Raw genomic sequence first — 21,802 nt, forward strand, 5'->3', positions numbered from 1 at the left:
AATGAATCAGGGAACACCACCAGCATGTCCTCTTCAACATACTCTAACCCAATAAATGCCTGCCACTATTGCTGCTGTATATTATGCTAACTGGTGGGACAATCTTTGGAAGATACATTAAAAGCATCACAACAGCTTGGCCTTTTTGGACTGTGCTGGTCATATCGAGGAGGACAGGAGCTTCCACATTGGAGTAAACAGGTAATTCACACAATTCACACACAAAGACCAATACTTACTCTGACTCTCATGACCCATTGGAGTATAAGCTAGGAGTTATCTGTACCCTGCACCAACAAGCTGATAATGTGCCAACAAACGCCCAGGCCAAAGGAAAAGGAGCACAAACACCATTGACATTTGAATGATGACTCACCAGACGTGAATAAATGAAACTCAAAAATATGCAAACATTATTCTTTATTTACTTCCACAGGGAAAACATTTTCAGATATTTTAATAGCAACATTACACATTAGGTCCACTTCAACTACTGTAATGGAAAAAAGATAAATAAAAAAAGGCAGTAAAAAAAATTCACACAAAGTAACATGATTGTGGTGTCTTATATTTATACAGTTATTAGACAGTCTTTTCACAAACTCAGTCCATGTCTTCACTGATTTCAAGTCTGACTTCTCCAAATTTTGGTCCAATGGTATCATAATAAATTAACAAATAAATACTACTCAGTGTGTAACTATAATTGAATTTACAGTAATTTGCTCTTATTCCCATATGATCAGCCATCAAAAGCTTGTTTGATTGAGATGTGGACATTTGCTTGTGATTCACATACTGGCAGTATTTCAAATACAGCTCACTTCAGCATTTAATATGAATTGGTGCTTACAAAAAAGGTTAAGTTTGTAATGATCTGCTGTCTCAAACACACTCTTGTTCACCAAGACAGACCCTGTTAAAGCTCATTTCAATTTCAATTTGACACATTAATAGCTGCCAAGCATCAAGACTTTTGTCTTAATGTGCTACTTAGTATCTCATGTGAGTAAGTTAATATCTAGTTACAATTAGTTAGGTTTGTAAGTAATTCAAGTTAAGAGGCACAGACACACGTGAGTATAAAAAGTCAAATCTACCTCCAAAAGTACATGATTAACTGGGATCCTAAATTGAAGCAGCTTAAGTTCATTAACTCAATGATTCAATCAATGCAACGTTACACACAAATGTACTTAATCTATGAAGTCTTAAAAAGAAGCTATGTTTATCATTTACATCATTTTACAATTGATTTTTTTCCTTCATACAGCTAGTTGAAAAGAATCACTTTATTCCCCAACTCCCAAAATGCAGGAAGCTGATTTATGGTGCCAGACTCGAGATGCACATTTACAACTCAAAAACAGCATTCAGTAATGCAGATCATTATCCCCTTTAAACTCATCACATTTAACAAGCATTCAATTCATTTGTTTATTTGTAACAGCGGACAAAGAGTGGACAAAAACAACAGGTGCACTTTACAGTAATGTATTCCAATCTCTTACAGCAGCTCCGTGATCAACTTTACAATCACAAAAGCTAAAGAATATTTTAAGGTAATTAAAATATTCTTTAGCTTTTGTGATTGTCAGACAGACGTTGATTACTGAGACCGTAGTTTGTGGTGTTTTTGTTCTGAAATTGCATTTTAGTCTAAGATGTTCCATTTTTTCCATCCTCCCACAACATGACACACTTTCATTACAAAAAATCTGAAATCCAACTCAGTTCTCTGACTGCTTAATCCGGTGGCAGCCTCTGAGCCAACATTTTCAGTTTGGAGTCCACATTTCGTTTCTTTACAGTTCGCTTATATAGTGAGAGCCGTCTTCCACAACCCAGTGCCCCTGAGTGTCACCAGCGGCTCTTTGGAGAGCCCTTCTTTGGATAACCTGCATAACAAAAATCATAGACGACCATGGTTCAAATGTGTGGTAAAAATAATTTAAATGTAAGAGATGAAGTTAATTTGCTAACATGCCAATGTATCTTCAGCTTATTCACCCTGTCACAATGATGTTGTGGTATTGGTGTTTAGTCTGACAGTATATCTACTGTCTTCATATTCTGCTGTGACAGGCTGTTCAGGACTGAAGGTGTGAATTCTACAACTTATGCTTAATGCAGGTGTACAATAACCCACACACAATTCACTTTCACTGGTTGATTCAGCAGTTTTCCATTATTTAAAAAAACCCAAAACAAAACAAAACATTCTGCTACACCCAGGTGGATTTACTCTATGATCTGTTATACACATGCTTACATTTAAAAGTGGAATTACAGTTGGAAAAAGTATTCAGATGTCCAAATAAACTGAAGTTGTGGGTTTTTTGTCTGAACTGTGCTCCAACAGCTGTAGTAAATGAATGTTAAAATCCATTTCATACTGAGTGAAAACTAGTAAAAGTATCAGGTAAGGAAAGCCAAAATATCACAAAAACAACACATTTCCTGGACAGAAAGTATCCTGAAACAGGCAATTTAAAGTGTAATTTATATTCTCTTTCAGCAACTTAAACATGTAACAAGCAATTATTTCCACCTATTAAAAACATCACTTTGGACTGATAATTTGCAAAAATGCAATGAGAAAAATCCATCAAGTAAAACTGATTTCCTGTAATTCATTTTCCTTGATTACTTAAGTTTTTTGTTGCAGTAAGTTTGGCTGACAGATTGTTGGACACACTGTAGATAAAGACAGTTTTGTCAGCTTACCTGTTCGTGGTACTTCTGACTTTGGTAGCATGGTGACTCCCGAGCTGACATGTTTTTCAGTCTGACTGCTCCTTGCCTGTCAAGAGAACGAGCCCTGGGTGTTTTAATCTGAGTGCGCCAGTGCCACGACTTCAGCTGTTCGTTCACCACTTGTCGTGGGAGGCCACTGGAGCGGTAGTGTGGGTGGTCCCATTGTGCTGGTGAGGGGGAAAGTCTAATATCAGGAGGTAAGGGCCTCTGCACTCTCTGTGGGGGCACAGCAGCCTCTTTATACCAATAGTCATATCTGTTGGAAGGACAGGGAGCCTGCTGGGCATAATAGCTCCTTGTCATGTCCATATCAGGTGGGTAAACCATTTCCTCGTTGTAATAGGATTCGTGAATACTCGGGCTGGATTGGTTCCGAGGATTGTGATAAAAGCCAGTGCGTGGGAAGATTTGAGGTCCATAGCTGCCAACTGGGCTAGAGTGAGCAAATGCACGCTGATACTGTTTGGGCGAATCACAAGGCAATTCCTGACACAGGGAGCTGGCGTAAGATGTAAATGAGTGTTCAGAGTTGCTGTCCTCAGAGGTAGCACAGTTTCCATAATTCACTGCAGGAGGAGGAGTCTCTGGTAAAGTTATTGCATATTCTGTCAGTCGCCTCCTCACACCTCTAGTGCGGCCGCGCTCCTTTTCTGGCCCAAATGAAGAGTCAGGGTTGGATAACCTGTGCAAAGCAGACAAGAATGTTACAAAGCAAGTATTTTAACATGCCTGCTCAGCTAAGATACTGCACAAATTCAACTTTTAAATATATACATTTCACAGACATCTGTATTTTCTAAAAGAATTGAATGTATAAAGGTAAATGGTATCACTGAGATGGCAGTTAATTGCAGGCTTAACCTAGGCATGCAGCTGGTGACACAATACTGCAGATATGTCCAAGGTGTGGCTACCTGAGGGAGAGCTGTCTGTGCACACGCATCTCTGGTGTGGAGGGTGCACTGCTGGATTGGGAGCGGCCCAGTTTCAGATGGGAAAGCTGCAGCGGAAGAGCAGACTCTGCCAAGCAAGTTTCCAACGGTGGCAACAGTTCAGTCTTGGATGGACTGCAACACACATAAATATTGTTCATGTGTTTAATAGAAAACATTTGAAAATGAAAAAAGTAAAATAAACATTGAAAGAAAAAAATGCAGGCTTTCTTCATGATAGCAGACATAAACAATAGAAATCCCAATAATAAGAAATTAGACCGTATTTATTATCATCACAACATGGAGTCTTAATTATAGCAATTGCCTACTGGACAATAAAATCTGAATTACACCTCTGTGCTATAAATTACTACGATTTATAGTTCTGTCTCAGCTCGACCCATTCATTGACTGTTGTAGCATTTCTTAAAAAGTAGATGGCAGTGTTCACATTCATAAACAACACGAACATCTACTTTGTGGCTGAAACAACAGTGGTTAAGAGGGTTTGCACTGGAAATGACTTAGCAAATTGAGGAGGATCTATTATACAGGTAGATTGTACGTGTTTGTTTTCAGTACCAATAATCACAACTAGAAACAGGAACAAGGATACAAAGCAGCCAAAATTGACAAATCAGTTGCTATAGTCTTTTCACAGCTACTGTGTAAAACAACATTTTTGGGCGCTACTTATCGCTTCAATCTGATTTTTTCTGTCTTTTCCAAAGAATCCAACCAGAACCACTTCCCACACAAGCTTGTGAGTGGGTGTGGGTGCTAGCAGCCAAAACAATTTGCATTTAACACAGATTACTACAATCCAAGCCTTACAAACCATTCTTTTCTTTTCCAAACTAAAACCTGAGTAACAGGAAAATGAGTCAGGATGGATGGTCCAAGTTACCTGGTCTTGCTGGAAGAACGTGACTTCCTGCTCTTCTGGTATGGTTGGTCAAGACTCGTTTCTGTCCACGGGGAATGCTGGATGGGAGGAGCATCATATGCAGGGCTTGAGTTTAAACTCAGCGTAGAGTTGAGGCTCGGATGGGGAGACTGGCACGGTGTCAGTGGCGACGGCTGTGGAGCCACACTTGGAGACAGGTAGGAGCTATCTACGCTGGACAGAGATGACATGAGGAGTGGCTGTGGAGGATCTGTCTCTACTGGATAAGGGAGTCCAGAGGATGGCTGTGACGACTGGCTTGTCACTTCTAGAGAAAAATATAAACGATATAGTGTATGGTACCTGAAAGTTATTTAGTGTCAATACATCTCTACAGAGTTTGTGTAATTTTTGAAGGAGCATTTCTTAATAAGAGCATTTGTCTTGCTCTCACTTAGGCTAGTTTGAAAACAAACAGCTTTCCTACAGGGAGAACTTGGGCCACGTAGAGTCTTACCTTCATCTTGAACTACTGAGTCAGACAGAGAGCTGTCATCAGATGTACCCAGATCTGAAAAACAAAAATTCAGATATGAGGTTTCAAACAATCATTTCATTTTCATAAAGTTATGATTAGTCACAAATTATTCACTACAAATAGTCAACTATTGAAAATCAATTAATTCCCTGCAAGGATCATCATGAAAGGGATTTGATGTCAAATTATCTTCTAGTAAACTGACCGGGTGTCTCTCACCTTGTTGTGCAATATTAAAAGCAGGAAGTGGTGATGATCGACCGTGCTCCAGTCGCAGGTGAAAGGCTGTCTCTTGTAGCTGTTTGACTTTCTTCTCTTCTCGTTTGCACTGCTGCACACGGCTTCTTCTAACAGCCTTGCTCAGGTGGTCCTCTTCGCAGAGCTTACGTGCTGCCTCGTATATTTTCATCTGCAGTGCTAACTCAGCATCTACTAAATTCAGCTCGGATTCCTGTAAAGGGTATGAAAGAGGGATAGAGGTTTATGTATTGTTTTAAAAAATGACAGTCTCACATTCGGTCAAATGCTACTTCTCCTGTACCTCTGCTCCTTGAGGGATGCTTTGTTCATCCAGTTTAAAAGCAGCTCCGATGCGTCTTCGAATCTGTGGTGGCTTCTCTCCAGGCATTAGAGGATAAACTTTTGGCAGCTGGCCTGTCAACTCCTGAAGCACACATAATATCACAAATCAAAAACTGTTCACAAGGAGACATATAAATCTGAAGACAAATTTGGTGAAATGTTAAATACAAAGACATTGTTTCAAGCACTAATAAATCCTGGAGTTTAGTTCAAATAAAGCTAATTTCAACTCTTCAGAGAGTTAATTCAGCCGTGTCCATGGCATTTTGAAATGATGCACAAGTATCATGTTCTCTTCTCCTTACATGTTGAGACATATAGGTTCAGGGAGTCTGTTGCACAATTCAACTTTTGCTGAGATTTCCTTTCACAACACATTCTTTAGTTCTCAGTTTCTGAATGCATCGAGTATCTGTGTCCAAACTAAACCTAGAGCATGACAACGCATGAATACTGCTATCATCAGAGACCAGTCATAAAAACTGTTTCTTTGAGTCATTCCCAGCCAGCCACCTTTACAGACGCACTAGAACATGAGTGTGGCAAATGAGCTTATTTGTGCTTTTGTCACAGAGAGAAGGGAGAGGCATCATGTCTCTCAATAGTTCACCTGAGCATGTCCCAACAGGAGTACCCAGCCCGAGTGTCAACAGCAAAGAATGATCAGTCCTGGGATTTTATCCTGGAGCACCCACACATGGCAGAGACAGCCAAACCTGAGTATGTGTCCAGTTTCACAATGACTGACTATGTGGCACTTTTTATGCTTTATTCGATAATTCCCAGTGACAGAGAGAATAAGACGCAGGAAAGACTGAAAATTAAGGCAGTGAAGTCTCGTTTTGCACTGAAACTCAGGTTGTTATGGAACATTTACATATAAAAACATAAACAAAACCTAATTGCAACCACAATACGCGGTCTATTAATTGTACCTGAAATGAAAAGGGAAATATTTGTGCTGTTGATAGTGGAAAGAGCCAAAACAATGATGTCACATATGAGAGGAGGATGGATCAAAAGACCTTTTGTTTCCTATCAGTGACTCCCTGTCTGATGTGAACCGTAGAAATGAAACATGTTTGTCTCTATCAAGGTCTTCTGTGCATACAAAGTCACTAGTTTGTTTTTTTTTTTTAAATCTTCGGTCTTGTAAGAAAAGCGTTACAAAACTGCAGCTTATAATTATTATATGACCTGGTATTAATCTGCTGACTCAAATGTTCTGTTCATGCTCAGCAGATTTAGAAGCTATCCCAAAACACAAGTGTGGACAGAAAACTTCTCATAATTCATCTTAGTTAGCATGGACATGGCCGAACAAGTCTCTGAAATGTCCCCTCTTGCAGGTTACATTGTTACCCTGTGGTAGAGTGTGTCATCAAACATCCTGCACTAAAGTACCACACCTTTTGTTCATTTATAAAAGGCTTAGCAAAGATTTGAATAAAATTAGACCACTGTGATTATGTAACTCCACTGCTCTGTGACATGTATGCAAGGCAAATTGCTATGATTTGAGTCTGTCAGTACATTTGTAGATTACAATTACTCACAGCTTCTCGGATGCAGAGTTTCTTCAGCTCCAGTATGCAGATCTCTAGCCGGTCCTGGAGCGCCTGGTGCTTGAGCTTCATGGCTCGCGTGTGTGTGTTCACATCCTTCGTGTGTGATGTTGGGCTGTCAGAGCCTGAGTCATGCAATGACAAAAGAAGAGATAATGTGACTGAAATGTGACAGTTACAAATGTCTTTATTCAGTACTCAACACACAAGACCAGAAGTGCTTAAAGTGGAAATTTAAATGAGAAATGACTAAGTTAAGATAAAAGATGAGCAAAAGCAAAGTATAGATATAGATTTGTAATTAACATCTACAAATATGAAAAGTGCCTAAAGTATCACAAGCCCAAAGAGAAACCTAATGATGACCTAATTTAGCCTGATCTATAGTCTCTTTATTTACAATGATAAAATACAGAGAAAAACAGATGACGATCTTCACACCGGAGAAGCTGAAACCATCATTGATTAAATTTCTGTCTGTCTACTAATCAATGAATCCAGCCAGTCTTTTGACCAGAAGCATATACAGTATTACATACTCTACACATACACTGAGCTGCCAGATTATTTGGTGTACCTAGCTGAATGTTACGTAATCCGATACAGTGGGTGTGCAATAAATGCACCTTTATGAAGCTTATTGTCTTCAGTTTTTGTTGACATAGACATGTTGATCCTCTGTGCTCCTTTTGGAGGTTGTGACTAATGGTGTTTCAATGCATTATAATGAAAGACATTTCTTCTGTTTCAGGATGCAGCTATTATCTTTATAATTGATTTATCTACTGATCATTTTCTTGATTAATCGTTTATAAAATGTCAGCGAATAAGAAAAAAGCCCATTCCACTTTCTCAGAGCCTACGGTGATGTCTTAAAACCCAAACATGTTAATTTAGTAATTTAATTTTATCATCTAAAACCAATAAATTGGCTAATCATTACAGCTCTACTGACATTAACTGGAAACTCATATATATGTGCATAATGTATGTGAACAAACAAATATGTAATTTAAAAACCACAAGGAATATTTTAAGTCTTTTAACTCATGTTGCCACAACTGCATTAATCCATATATCAATCATTGAGTCCAAATTAACGACTAAACAGTTCAATTGATGTATACATTCACTGAGGTGGAAAAAAAAAACAATATCCCAAATTATACACATCCCTGAAGCTGATGATTTTCTTTACTTTGCCATTTGCCAACAGTTATATTTTTCATTGTACACGCATATTGTGGCACCACAGACTTTATTATATTATGCTTCATTATACTGCTGTAAGTCCTGAGGCCACAACAGACAGCATAATGGTTCAACTGAACAGAAAACATACCTCTAGTTGTTATTGTTGTTTTCAATAGTGACACTGAAACTGCAAAGTAAGTATGAGGATCTTTGTAACTATAAACAATGTCTGAGTGTAGGACTGGTGCTGTCTGTGGCCTTGGTGACTAATGACTTGAAGATTAATCTCAGGGCTGTGGGAGTGGCTTCAGGCAAAATGCATTGAGTAGCACATACCTTCAGAGATTATTAACAGAATCCCTGCAGATACTGACAAACATCGGAGGTGCAACAGGAAAGAAGTGTGACAGCACCACAATAGGGCAGAGAATTCCTCTTACTACAGTGACAATGGTCCTATTCTTTGTAGATGGACACTTTTTCATTGTATGGAGCAGACATCATGTGGCTCAATTAAGACACAAGGAATGTCAGAAAAGGCCAGAACTAATCAGTAGACACTACAGGGCGTAGCAAAAACAAGGTTGGGTGCTGGTGCTATGAGGCTGCTACCATATGGGACTGAAGAAGCAGGCGACCTTTAACGAAGTGGACTGACTGGCTCTGAAATACTAATTGGCTTACAAAACACAAAGAGCAAAATGTTGAGACTGATATTAACTATTATTTTTGTTTAATTCATATAAAATATCAGAAAAAAGGTCACATTAACAGATTCAAACTGCTTGTTTCGTCTGCCTAAAAGTCCAAAACCACAAGATATTCATTTACTATCACAGAAAAAACCACGAAATCTGCTTTTTTGGGGGGAAAAATAGAAAAAGCTTTATCTTAAACTATCACCATTATTTTACTTACATATGTTCAAAGAAAACAAAAACAAAATAGAACAGAATTGAAATACTAGATCTTAATTCCAGATAACTTATTGTCCTTTTACCATGTGTTTGGACATTTGAAAGCAAACCCAAATCACATTGCTCACATTAATCACTTTTGCATATTCTCTGTGTTGTGCAGGACATGGCGACTAATCTGGCAACAAGTCAAAATGGACCACAAAGAGTTTTCACATGACAACTTGTTTTCAGTAGATATATAAAAACAAATCAAATGTGGGTCGGGCAGCAGGGTAGATTTAAAAATGTACATATTTTATTGAGAACATAACTCAAAGCAAAGAGAATTATAGCAGCAGTAATTAACTGTAATCTTCTATGATTGTGTTATCCTCTGAAAGGATGTCATTTTGCTAAACAGTAGCTGCAGCACAAGCATGACTGATTCAATAATAGTTCTGAAGTAAAAGAGGTGAACTGTGTCAGAAGATTTATGTTATGAACTGGGTCTGAATTTAACAACTCAGGTACAAAATTAGCAGACAGTTGAGGATATTCAAGGTTCAAATAGTGAAGATGTTGACTATTAAGAGGAAAGAATAACATCTCTGTCACATGATGCGTGTTGAGTGTTAAACATTCTGACATTTTATTCCCACAAGGGCCCATAGTCACTTACTAAGTCATACACATTACTAATATCTTTACATATATGTTTTGACCAAACTTAATGGTGTTCTTTGTCTTCTGTTCAAGGTTATCTAGAAAGCAGGTGCTGCGATAAGATTACCACAAGTTGGGTTGGACTAAGTGTGTGCTTAGTTTCAACAATAATTTGAGCCTCTAGCAAAGGTCTACTAAAAGGCTAAATGAGGTTGATGTTTGTTTTAATGAATTTGTGCTTAAAATCAAGGCTGTAAGACTCACAAATATATATCCATTTTAATTCAAACTCTGAATAGTAAAAGAATATTTTCACAAAAAATTGTTTAAACTTCTAAAATAAGTCAGTCCCACATTTCTATTTTGACATTAACCCAAGTAATTTAGTAAAGCAGCCCAGCGTTCCTCAGACACATTTAGGCAACCAGCCACATTCAGTCCAGTTTTCTCCTAATTTCAGGTCATTATCACCAATGTAGAACTCCAACAATCACAACTTAATGCAGCCAAGCACCACACTGCTGCAGTGAAGCGAGTCTTCACGATCAAATCCGACTATTATGTTACAATATTACATTAGCAACTATTTCAGGGCCTGAAAAATGTGAATGTGCACTCCATCACGGCGCCTGTGGCTTAGGAGGTGGAGTGGGTCGTCCACTAATCGGATGGTCAGGGGTTCAATCCCCAACTCCTCCAGTCCGCATGTTGAAGTGTTCTTGGGCAAGACACTGAACCCAAATGTGTGTGTGTGTTAGTGAATGGGTGAGCATAGAAACATTGTGAGACGCTTTGAATAGGAAGCGCTATATCACTCCTGATGACACCTTGGGTAGCACCTTGTATGGCAGCCTCCGCCATCTGTGTATGAATGTGTGTGTGAATGTTAGTATGTATTGTAAAACACTTTGATTGGTCAATTAGACTAGAAAGGTGCTATAAAAATGCGGTCCATTTAACCTTTTACCATTACTCAACAGAATACCAGTTATGATTGAGATGTTAAGTTGTTTTATTTCTAAAATGCCTGAAAGTGAAACAGAAAAATGTTTTACCTGAATGAAGGATGATCCCGCTGTCGCTATCACTGATCTCTCCGTTGCCCTCCATAGAGATCAGCACATCAAGTTCCCGTTGCTGTTCTTCAAATAATGTCGACACTCACTGTGTCCTGTAAAGTATGATTTCAGTATTAGGGAACCATCATTATTTTCAAACTTTTTTCAAGTCTACATAAACCTGAATGTCACAAAAGTAAAGGATATTCTGTTTCATTATGATATCAAACAAATGTGTCAAACTTCATCAAGGAAAAGTTTTCCCAAAGATTTCATTGAGTTAACAATATTAAACATTGCACATTGTTTTACTGTAATTTCACAACTGACTTGTCTTATGTCAGCACATTTTCAAAAGAACAAACAAAACTGATTCAAACACTCTAGTCCAGAGAGCAGCACACTGTTTATAGGATCATAAGCAGGATTTACAAAGAAATACAGTGGGGTCCAAAAGACTGAGACCACTTTCCCATTCAAGCAAATGGGAAAGTCCCATTTATGAGAACAGCAAAGACTTTTAGACCCCACTGTGGATGAGTAGTTGCATGGCTGAATGAGTCAGAATCCATAGTCTCCATACAAACAGCATTAACACAAGCTTTCCGAAGACTGCGGATTACTTAATCGTGTGACCTGCTCCTTGAATGATTCATGTGTGATTTGCCTCCCTGACCCTGTAGTCAGGTGTAATCATTGTCTAGGGAGGTTCCTGTGACTACTTGTTTGTTAGTCTCTGATGTCATGTCGTCGCCATTATTTTATTCCAACTATGAGCCATAAATTCAGCTGGTGTGAAATCAAAACTATGACACTGCCAGTTAGATGATTAACTAAACTGAATGCAGGAATGCGACGGTGGTTGCATTCCTTTACATGGGGGAGGTCTGTCCCAGCTAGTAGTAGCAGAACTCATTGTTTAGAAGAACAGCTTGATGAGGCGAGCTCATGAGCTGCAACATGCTTTAAGGTGTTTCTACCTGTTGGTCCAGCCACATGGTCACATTCGGGAATACACAGAATGAATCCCATTATCAACCCTGAAAATGACCTGAACATGACCCATCCTCCACACAGCTCATATGACTCTGAGTGACCATTCACGCCTCCGAATCACAGATAACTGGCTGCTGTTTGCAACAATTTAGGAACAGTTTAAGTGTAGCACACTTCAATAACAAAATATTGAAGCACTGTTGAAAACTGAATGTCAGCTACATTTTGCAGAAATGTTCGCTCAACCTATGTTTTGTATCTACTACTACTTTCTGCATAAAGCTGTTATTATTGATACCTAAAAAATACTTTACTCCATTGTATTTGGCAGGGAGTAAAATTATTACATTTACATAGTTAATTTTGTTGTTTCATTGTCATTTTTGATGGTTCAAGTTTCTCAAATGTGAAGATTTGCCTTTTTTCTTTTTTTTTTTTTATATGTGACAGATATTTGAATATCTTGACTTTTTTTTTTAAAGATTTTTTCGGCATAGACACCTTTATTGCGCAGTAGACAGACAGGAAACATGGCAGAGAGGGGGGTGTGACATGCAGCAAAGGACCTCCGGCCGGGATTCGAACCGGGGTCGGCTGTGTATGTGGCATGCGCTATAATCACTCGACCACCTGCGCACCTGAATATCTTGACATTTTAGATTGTTAGTCAGACAAAATAAGCAATTTGAATGCCATTTTCCCCTATTTCTTAACATTTCACAGACCAAATTATTAAATCGACAAATTGAGTAAATAATCAGCAGATTAATCAATAATCATTTGTTGCCGCCATAGTATAAACATCAATTTGCTGATCAATTTGATAACACCAATAATCAAGAATGTTGACTCATACAACCATTCCCAGTAACACATGCTGTGCCTTAGAAGCTGTCAATCATACATCTCTGAGTGTTTTCAGTTCTCCACTCAAGTACGCTACTCACTGAAATCCCCTGAAAAACCTGCAGCCGGTCAATCCTGCACATGGATGGGGTCGTGTTTTAAAGGAAAGGAACCAAAACTACTGAAGTACTTTGATGCACCGTAGTGTCTAACCATCAAAATATTCAATATGAACTCTTGATAAGCCAAGCAGTGAGCATAACATTTTCTGAATGTTTAGTCGGACGTCTGTTGTGTTATAATTTCCAAATTTTTCCAAACAATCACACCAACACTGACTTTTTGTGTATTATAGTAACTCAAAAATACAAATAACACAATGACAGACAGTCCACACAAAATGATATCACTTAGAAGACACTAGAAGAGACATATAAGAAAGACTGATGACTGAACAACATATGAAAAATGTACTTACTTTATGATTTAAAAAAAACAACAACACAAAAACTGTTAAAATCCAAAGAGTGAAAATTGTCCAGTTAGATTTCACAACTTGAGTGGACAAAAATGCACAAAAGCCAAGCCGTGTAGAGTCAGGATAGGAATGAGAGACTCGCCCACTAAGAAAGCTGCTGCCTGCTGAAGAGGAGTGGCTACAAACAGAGAGAGGGCTGAGCACTTGAGTCAGTATCATATAACTCCGCTCTCCCCTCTGAGTCTGAAACTGTGTCAACAACAATGACCAGGATACTGAGAAATTACCTTTAACTTCACACTCTTATCAGCGGCTTAATAAGATGGGTGGTGGCAACCTCACTGGACCCTTTGTCCTACTAGAAAAGCACAATTGATACAGTACAACCAAGTTTTGAGGCCCAAGACAATATACAGTAGGCTATGTGTAAAAAAACTCTAGTATCATATAAATTATAGTAGTTTTATTTAGGCTATATAGCACCTAATCACAACAGAAGTTATCTGAAGGCACTTTTCACATAGAGCAGATCCAGACTGTACTCTTTATTTTACTGAGATCCAACATTCCCCCAGGAGCGAGAACTTGGCGACAGCAGCAAGGAAAAACTCCCCTTAGAATGGGAAAAATCCACATGCAAAACCGGGCTGTAGATGGGCGGACATCTGCCTTGACTGGATGGATAGACAGAGGGACAATAGATACAAATTATGTTCGTTAATACATTTTAGGAGTTAAGTTATTGTTTAACTCGACCCCAAGGCTCGTGTGACAGTTTCTCTAAGCTACATCACGACTCTCTCGCAATGACAACAATAAATCATTGCTAACTACTGTGACAGCTCAGCTCTGCATGTTTAAAGATCAAATATCTGGTCCGTGCATATCTATCACCATCTCCTAGTTCAAAGGAACAGTAAAAATGAATAATCCATTATGAACTTACAAATAGCTTAGATATTCATTTCTAGAGCATCTGAAACTTCACCATTCCTCTTCCTACTTCCAGACCACCAATAAAAAGGCCCTGTCGTTTTTTGTCCCCGCTAAGAAGACGGAAACACATGGTTGTGGGATAGTCTGCATGATTTACAGACACTCAAAGGCAGCACCTGCTCTGTTACTGCATGGCTCACATTCATTCTGCATCTCAATATTCATTTTGGCTTTCCAGGAATGTTGGTGCCCAGACACGCCGAAAAAGGTCCAGCAATTCCCAGACACTCAAGAATCAGATCTCAAATGACATGGCACCGGCAAAAGCAATGAACTGCAAATCATTCGGTTCAGTAACTTCTACATTTAGCTTTCACAGTGTGAGCACAACTGGGTAAGTTTCACAGAAACCAACCATGTAGACAATTATCTTGAAATCCATCAGACATAGTCCATTCACTAAAATAAGACATCTGATGTCTTGTATTTTGCTGTTTGTGTTTGGTAAACAAGCAATGACTGAAACTAAACAGACATGTTGGCAGGCAGATATTATCTGTAGGTATTGCCTTATCATAGATTATCACATCATCTGCAGTCTTTAGTCTACATATTGCCTACATATTGATAATCAGAGGGTTTTCCGAAGTGTGTTCCGAAGTCAAGCATGGCATACTGGAGGCTAATGCATGATGGGATGCTTTAACCACTGAAGGGCTGCATGTTTCTGGTGAACTAGTAGGGCTGACCCTAAAAACTATTTTCATTAATCTACAATTTTTTTTATTTTTTTTATTGTTTAGTCTAAAATGTAAAAAACAACAACAATGGAATACTGTCCATTAATAAGCCAGAGCCCAAGATAACATCTTTAATAACTTGTTTTGTCCATCAGCAGTCCAAAATCCAAAAATATTCTGGTTACAACGATGTACCACAGAGAAAAGTAGGAAAACCACAGGGCATTTGATCACTGATGCAGTTCATCGATACTTAAAATTGTTACAAATTATTTTCCTTTTTATCAACTAATCTAGATCTGCATGATTAGTCGATCAATCAGTCGATCAACAGAAAATTAACTATTAACTATTTTAATAACTGATTCACCATTTTTGCCAAATATTTAATGGTTTCAGGTTCTCAAAATTGCTTTTCCTGGTCTCACATTTCATCAAACTGAATATATTTTATTAAAAGATTAGTCAATTACTCATAAAAATAATCATAATAATCAGTAATGAAAATAATCATTACTTGAAGGCCTAGACAAATGTATTATATACAACTTGTTTCAGCTCTACTCTTCAGACACACCACAAAACCTTTCATTGGTATCATTTTATTAGCTACTCTATCAACAACTTCACTAAAATGATGGACAGAATCACTTAAAGAACAAAGAGGTTGTGAAAAAAAGGCTGCAGGGAGGGAAAACACTGTCCAAGTGCTTATACAGTTAACAGAGTAAAGCAGCAGCACTTTGTGTAAACAGGCTGCATGCCAAGACGTTTGTGAACTTAAAATCAGATATAAGTGAACTGCAGTCATGCAAATGAATAATAATCTCCTCTGATCATGGGAAACTAAAGTTCAGAGGTAATGCCAACACTGATGCCAAGAGTGTTTTAGCTGTGAAAAAGGAAATAATCAAAGACACGTTTTAAAATCCAGTTAGACACAGATTCATGGTGTAAAACTTCAGTAGTGCTGAAGCTGAAGGAAATGAGTTTACACAGAGTTCCCCTATCAGTAACATAATTACCGAAACTGTGCAGGTAAAGGTTTTAAGTTCAACATGCTTATTGATAAGACAAGTTAGCCTGGTTAAACAACTTCCCTCTCACACTGCTGTACAACAGACATGTGTCCAGTGAAGAAGTAACCAGTTGGTGGATGTCATGGTTGGTTTATATAAACCAGAAGTCCCAGAGAGACTGAGACGGCTTTGTGTAGGAAACACAGCAGCTGGCAAAACAAATTCTTTACATATTCTTGAGTCCTTTTATAAGTGTTCAGCTTGACTACCGCTGCCAGTGTGAAGAGACATCAGCTGCTAGAGGGCAGGTTTAGTCACAATTACACTTTTCCTCTCTCAATATAATATTTAATATAATAGTTTGTTTCTTCCACCTGGTGCAAAAAATTGTTTTGTTTTTATGACGCTTAAATCAAAGTGGTATCATCAAATACTACAGCCCCAAAGGCTTTAAAAAGGAAAACAAAGCAAGCTACTGATTCCCTCCCACTGTTTGACTGGTTTCCATCACTCTGTCGGCAGTCTGCTTTAAGCTTTGTGTTGCCTAAAGGTTCTAAGTAAGTGTAATGCAGATGAGAAATAAATACAGTATCTCAAACTAGCATGTGTAAAGAAATGGTGAGTCTGATGTGGATCACTGAATTATAAGTATGTGCACCACTATGCAAATCAAGACCTATTCTAAACTGTGACAGAGCCCTGCATTTTGGCTGAGCGTCAAGACAAGTTTAAACACGTCAACACAAATTAGAGTCATTTAAAAAATACTACATCCCTACACTAGTATCCCCCTCCAGCTTTAATAATCTGTATATTATTGTATTTCAAGAGTCTTTGTTTTTATGGCTGCACTAAATTCCATTAAATGGAAATATTTCAGATGTCCTGTGCATCATATTATGCTAATTCCTCCAAAATGGTACCTTATAGATTTGGAAACTTTAAAATCTCTGGCAGACATTAAAATACAGTTCTGTGGACTCGAACAATGTTTTGCTGCACAGCATGACTTAGTAATGACTGTCCTACCAGCAGGTCACAGAGGTTTCAGAGGTTAAGCCACTTCTGTCCTCTTGCCCTCAGGTCAGTATTCAGGAATGTGTAGACTGTGGAAATATTTCAATGGACAGCCATCACAAACCAGCTAATGTAAATATTGCACTGAAGCAAACCGTTGTAGAGATTATATATGAAAAATATCACCTGTGGACAGGATCTGTGCCTGCTATTGAAAGTTGTTACTATTATAATACCACCATCAAGTAACAATACTCAATGTCAATGCATGCAAGACCACATCAGATTAGTCTGTAACCTGGACTTCATTGTTCCTTTCACATACGTTGTCTTGCTTTCTGTTAAAAGAGGATGTTGCATGATCATTACTTCTCTGCTGGCCAGCACAGTCTCATATATCTTGATGTTGTTCATGGTGCTGGTTCTCTTTTACACAGATTGGTCACATGAATTTAAAAAAACGCCAGGGACTTTCCATGAAGCCCATGTTAAATATAGGAAGAAAGAAAACAATCTGTTTTAGTGTTTACCTTCATGTTAAAGTTAAAAGTACTGTGAAAATCTATAACGACTACTACCTGACTATAATTGCACAATAAATACACACCTGTTATCTACATTATCTGTTTCAATACAAGTAGATTCACACAATAAATAAACAGGCTTGTTAAACAGGTTTGACAATCTCCCCATAAAAGTCCCATCTGTTAGTCCAAAAGTCCAACTTGTGAGTTAAAGAGACAGCTATAGACATCTTCCTGGAGGGAAGTAGTATTTATTCATCCCTTTCATCCACCCGCTCATCCAGCTTCATAAAGGTGCTGGGCCCCAGTTTAAAGGAGTTTCACAAAGTTTGGAGACTCGTTTTAATGGCTGAGTTGTTCATTTCTCTTTAAGCAACGCTTGGACTCTTATTTAGCTTCAAGGGCACTGTAAGTTCAGTAGCAGTGGCTAAATAAACCACTACCAAAATGCATACACTGTTAATTAAACAAAAACTTTAATGCAATTTTTTCTGTTGCTCTTCTTACCTCAGTAGCCAGTTAGCCGCTAGCATCGTGGCTCATCTGCATCCATACAATCTGCGCTCCACTGGCTCCACATTCCTCCAGATTTGAGCTGGAAGTTTAGTTTGTTTATTGACGAAATAACTTTAGAAAATGACACAAAGTCTTCAGGTTACGCATCTGAGGTCTAAACGAGGGAATATAGCGAAGCACAAACAATAAAAACAATTGTTAAACACTCAAACGCAACTTTTTCTGGAGAAGTTACTCCTTAAAACCGAGAGAAGTGAAGCAGAGCGTGCTGCCTTCAGGTGCTGTCGAAAACACGGCCGAACTAAAAACATTACGTGTTTACCATGGCAACCGCGTCTCCGACACCTGATCTGTAGACGAGGTGTGTATCAAGTCAATTTAAAAAAACTCAGTTATTTAATAATGAAAGTAGTCAACTCAATGTGGCTATTTATTAAATTAACTGAGGTGCATGTCTTATTGAACGTTTTTGGCGACTGTTGTCATCTTTTTTGGCAGAATCGTGATGTAGACCTTGATTGCTAAAACAAAACAATAACTTACATCTTTTGCAATCCTCCGAGGGGTTAATGTGCTATTACTGTCTTCTAGTAGCACTTAAAAGGGCGTCCAGTTATATTAATCTCTATAAGAGTAAAGTACGAGCTTGAAATGGGTACATGAATGTCTCACAGACCATCCACTTCTCCGTAACTGTGTGGGCGGTTTACGGGCATAGATGATGCTGGTTAATCAGAATGATCGCTGTTCTTTTTTCTTTTTTTTTAAATTTGACGTCAAAACCACTTACTCATTTCTCAACATGGCCAAAGTTATACATGTTTAGACCGAAGAGGACAGCATGTATTGGAGTAGCCCCAGAGCCAGTAGATGTCAGTAGTGTGTTACTAGACTTTTAATCCTGTAAATCACGTGATCTGCCACCCAGGGATCAACACACTCACACACAGTATCAGGTGAGTATTTGTGCCCATTTTCTAAAGATGCTTGTAATATGTAGGAAGTCTACAGGAAGCCTTTCCTGCCATCTGCAGACAGACTGTTTGGTGTGTGGTAATGTCTGCGGTTTTATTTTAGACTGTGTGTTGTGTATCCTTCTTTTTTTTAGGTGTTGTATCTTTTAGATATTTTTTAGATACTGCAGTACATTTTTATTGAGACTTTTTGCACATTGAGTATTTTATTATTTTCTATTACATGTATACATATATTTGTTTTATTAGTACAACTTTTGTGTAAGTGTAGTAATACGTTCCATCTATCTATCTATCTATCTATCTATCTATCTATCTATCTATCTATCTATCTATCTATCTATCTATCTATCTATCTATCTATCTATCTATCTATCAAGTGTTGCCTAAGTGTCTACACTGTTGATGTCTCAACCTCATTGAGCAACAGTAACTATCTTTGACTTCCCTGTGAGCCTAAATAATATGATTAGTCACTGATTAAAATGTTAATCAACAATGTAGTCTTGCCACCAGAAGCAAAACTTACATATATCAGAATTTATGCCATGCAACAATAATAATCATACATGTAATTCACCATTCTGTGCTATAGACCTACAGTACATCAAACTTAATGACATTCATTATTAAAGCTAAATTATTCACTTCTGCTGCACTGAAGCCAAATGGACACTTTTAAGTCTTCTTTAAGTGAGACGTCATTTCAAAACATATGTCATGATGATGAAAGGTGGTTAAATGAAAAGTAATGAAACTGATCATCAGTTTTATTTTAACACTAGACACACCATGACATGATTTGTAGTTGATGAAATCATATTTCCACATTTGAGGATGTGAGAAAATATGCTTTCATTCGTGTAAAGCAGAATTCATGTACATTCATTTCAGTTTCAAAAAGTAAAACACATTGAATGCCCTGGTTCAGTTTAATTAATTGAAATAACAGCACATTTGCAATATACATTTGTATATACTGTGAAATTGTTGAGTTAAAATCACATATTGTCACAATGTGACAATATATATCTAATAACTTCTACATTTCAGATTGACTGCGGATCAAGTCCTCATCTAAAGGTAAACAAAGTCAGTTTTTTTAGAAGTACCTCCTTCTTGAAGAGTCTCTTGCCAAAAACAATAACATTCAACCACATAGGTCTCAGTGGTTTTATTCTTCAGCTAGTTCATGTTGTCTTGAATAACTCTGAATCATGGTCCTTTGACATGTTTTGATACCACTTTTCACTGGGGGGAGAGCTGTTCTTTGGAAAAATGATGCATATTATTGAACTCATGGTTCATATGTAAATTACATTTGTTTCCAGATGAGGACATTTTTCTATCAACTTCTTTCTTGTCACTGTCAGTTAAATCCTGCAGGCGGATTAAGTTACAGCCAGACAGTAATGAGTTTTTAACAATGAGCAGGAAACAAAAAGGGAGAAACTCCTCTGTATAAACGCCAGCAAATGGAACAGATAGCAAGTCTGCTTTTGTTCTTACTTTCTCAGTGAGATACCTTTGTACAGAAAAAGTGGGTTACATGCAGCGTACTGTTTTAAGGAACAAGGCAACCACAACCAATCACCAAAGGATCTGAGAGTTGAAGTGTTGACATACACCCTCGCTGTGAATGTCCTGCATTGTGGTAGAAACAGTGAAGTAAAAATACTGTGGTGCAGTGTTCACATACCTCCAAATTCAATGCAGCTGTATGCAATGCTTAGTGACAAATATTCAAATATATTGACAATATTTCGTATGACTTTCAGTGTTTTCAAATGCTGTATATATCTAAAATACGAATATGATAGTTGTGATGGTGAAGTGTTCACTACTTACTGTCACTCAGTTCCAACTCTACAATATGATTTTTTACAATTAATTATTATTAAGCTCAAAATCATGGACAGATCCAAGAAAAGCCCAATCTACTATGATGTAAATATATCAATATAGCATCAATATGGTATATAAATGGATAATAAGTTGATACATCTAGCTGAATCCTGAGGTTCATATTTATTGGATTTAATTGAATTGAATTGTGGCATTTGTAATTTTACAGTGTTTCAGTTTAGGGGCAGCAGCAAAATTATTGACACTCTGCAGAAAAGTTCAACAACAAGCAGCGGTTAAAAACAAGCACACTCTATTTCATCTGACAGTACCCACCCCCAACACTTCAGACAACAAAACCAAACCCATTTCATTGCTCAACTCTGTAAAGTACTGGTAGCATCAGCACCCACAACCATGCCTGTTTCTACTTTTTCTTTCTTTCTTTTACGAATATTCTTAACTTAATGTGTGTGTGGCCTATGTTGTTGTTGTTTTTTTCATTTGCTCCTGCAGCATTTGCTCCTGTTACCCCTCAGGAACAAATAACGGTCTTGAACTTTGTCCCCGAACAGTTGATAATACTCAGTTTACAAGTTGAAGTAATCCACACTTGATGACTGATTTAGTTCTCAAGCTCACTCTAGTAATGAGCGGTTCACAACTATAGAGGACCTGCAGCAGTACTGTGGGAACATCACAAGTTTTTCATTTCACCATTAACAGAAACTGACAGCGGAAAAGACTGACGCCGAGGTCGTACCTTTCACTCTGTGGGTGCCAGACAGACAGAATAACTGTTGAGTTGTGAAATGCATTTATCCTTAAAATTAA

At 37.9% G+C, this 21,802-nt stretch overlaps 1 protein-coding gene across 2 annotated transcripts; it reads right to left on the reverse strand.

Moving 5' to 3' along the window:
• Nucleotides 1-1,572: 1,572 nt before the first annotated feature.
• On the reverse strand, nt 1,573-18,390 carry inavab (innate immunity activator b). Of its 2 annotated transcripts, none has more exons than XM_062416182.1 (10): nt 18,141-18,390; nt 11,075-11,190; nt 7,255-7,388; nt 5,658-5,780; nt 5,336-5,567; nt 5,096-5,149; nt 4,600-4,906; nt 3,672-3,824; nt 2,728-3,439; nt 1,573-1,898 (listed from the first exon to the last, which is right to left on the reverse strand). In XM_062416182.1, exons 2-10 carry the CDS (start codon nt 11,127-11,129, stop codon nt 1,806-1,808), a joined length of 1,863 nt encoding a protein of 620 aa, XP_062272166.1. In that variant the 5' UTR covers nt 11,130-11,190; nt 18,141-18,390; the 3' UTR covers nt 1,573-1,805. The 2 variants fall into 2 exon arrangements, with proteins under 2 accessions (XP_062272166.1, XP_062272167.1); XM_062416183.1 differs by lacking the exon at nt 18,141-18,390 and adding an exon at nt 13,398-13,510.
• Nucleotides 18,391-21,802: the final 3,412 nt, after the last annotated feature.

Source organism: Scomber scombrus, chromosome 3, assembly GCF_963691925.1.
Source record: "Scomber scombrus chromosome 3, fScoSco1.1, whole genome shotgun sequence".
Classification (NCBI taxonomy): Eukaryota; Metazoa; Chordata; class Actinopteri; order Scombriformes; family Scombridae; genus Scomber; species Scomber scombrus.

Coding starts and splice junctions, on each gene's coding strand:
- inavab (XM_062416182.1), bottom strand. CDS start 11,129: ATGGAGGGCAACGGAGAGATCAGTGATAGCGACAGCGGGATCATCCTT. Junction 7,389..11,074: donor CGGGATCATCCTTCATTCAG/GTAAAACATTTT, acceptor TGCATGACTCAG/GCTCTGACAGCCCAACATCA. Junction 5,568..5,657: donor GCATCCCTCAAGGAGCAGAG/GTACAGGAGAAG, acceptor TACCCTTTACAG/GAATCCGAGCTGAATTTAGT.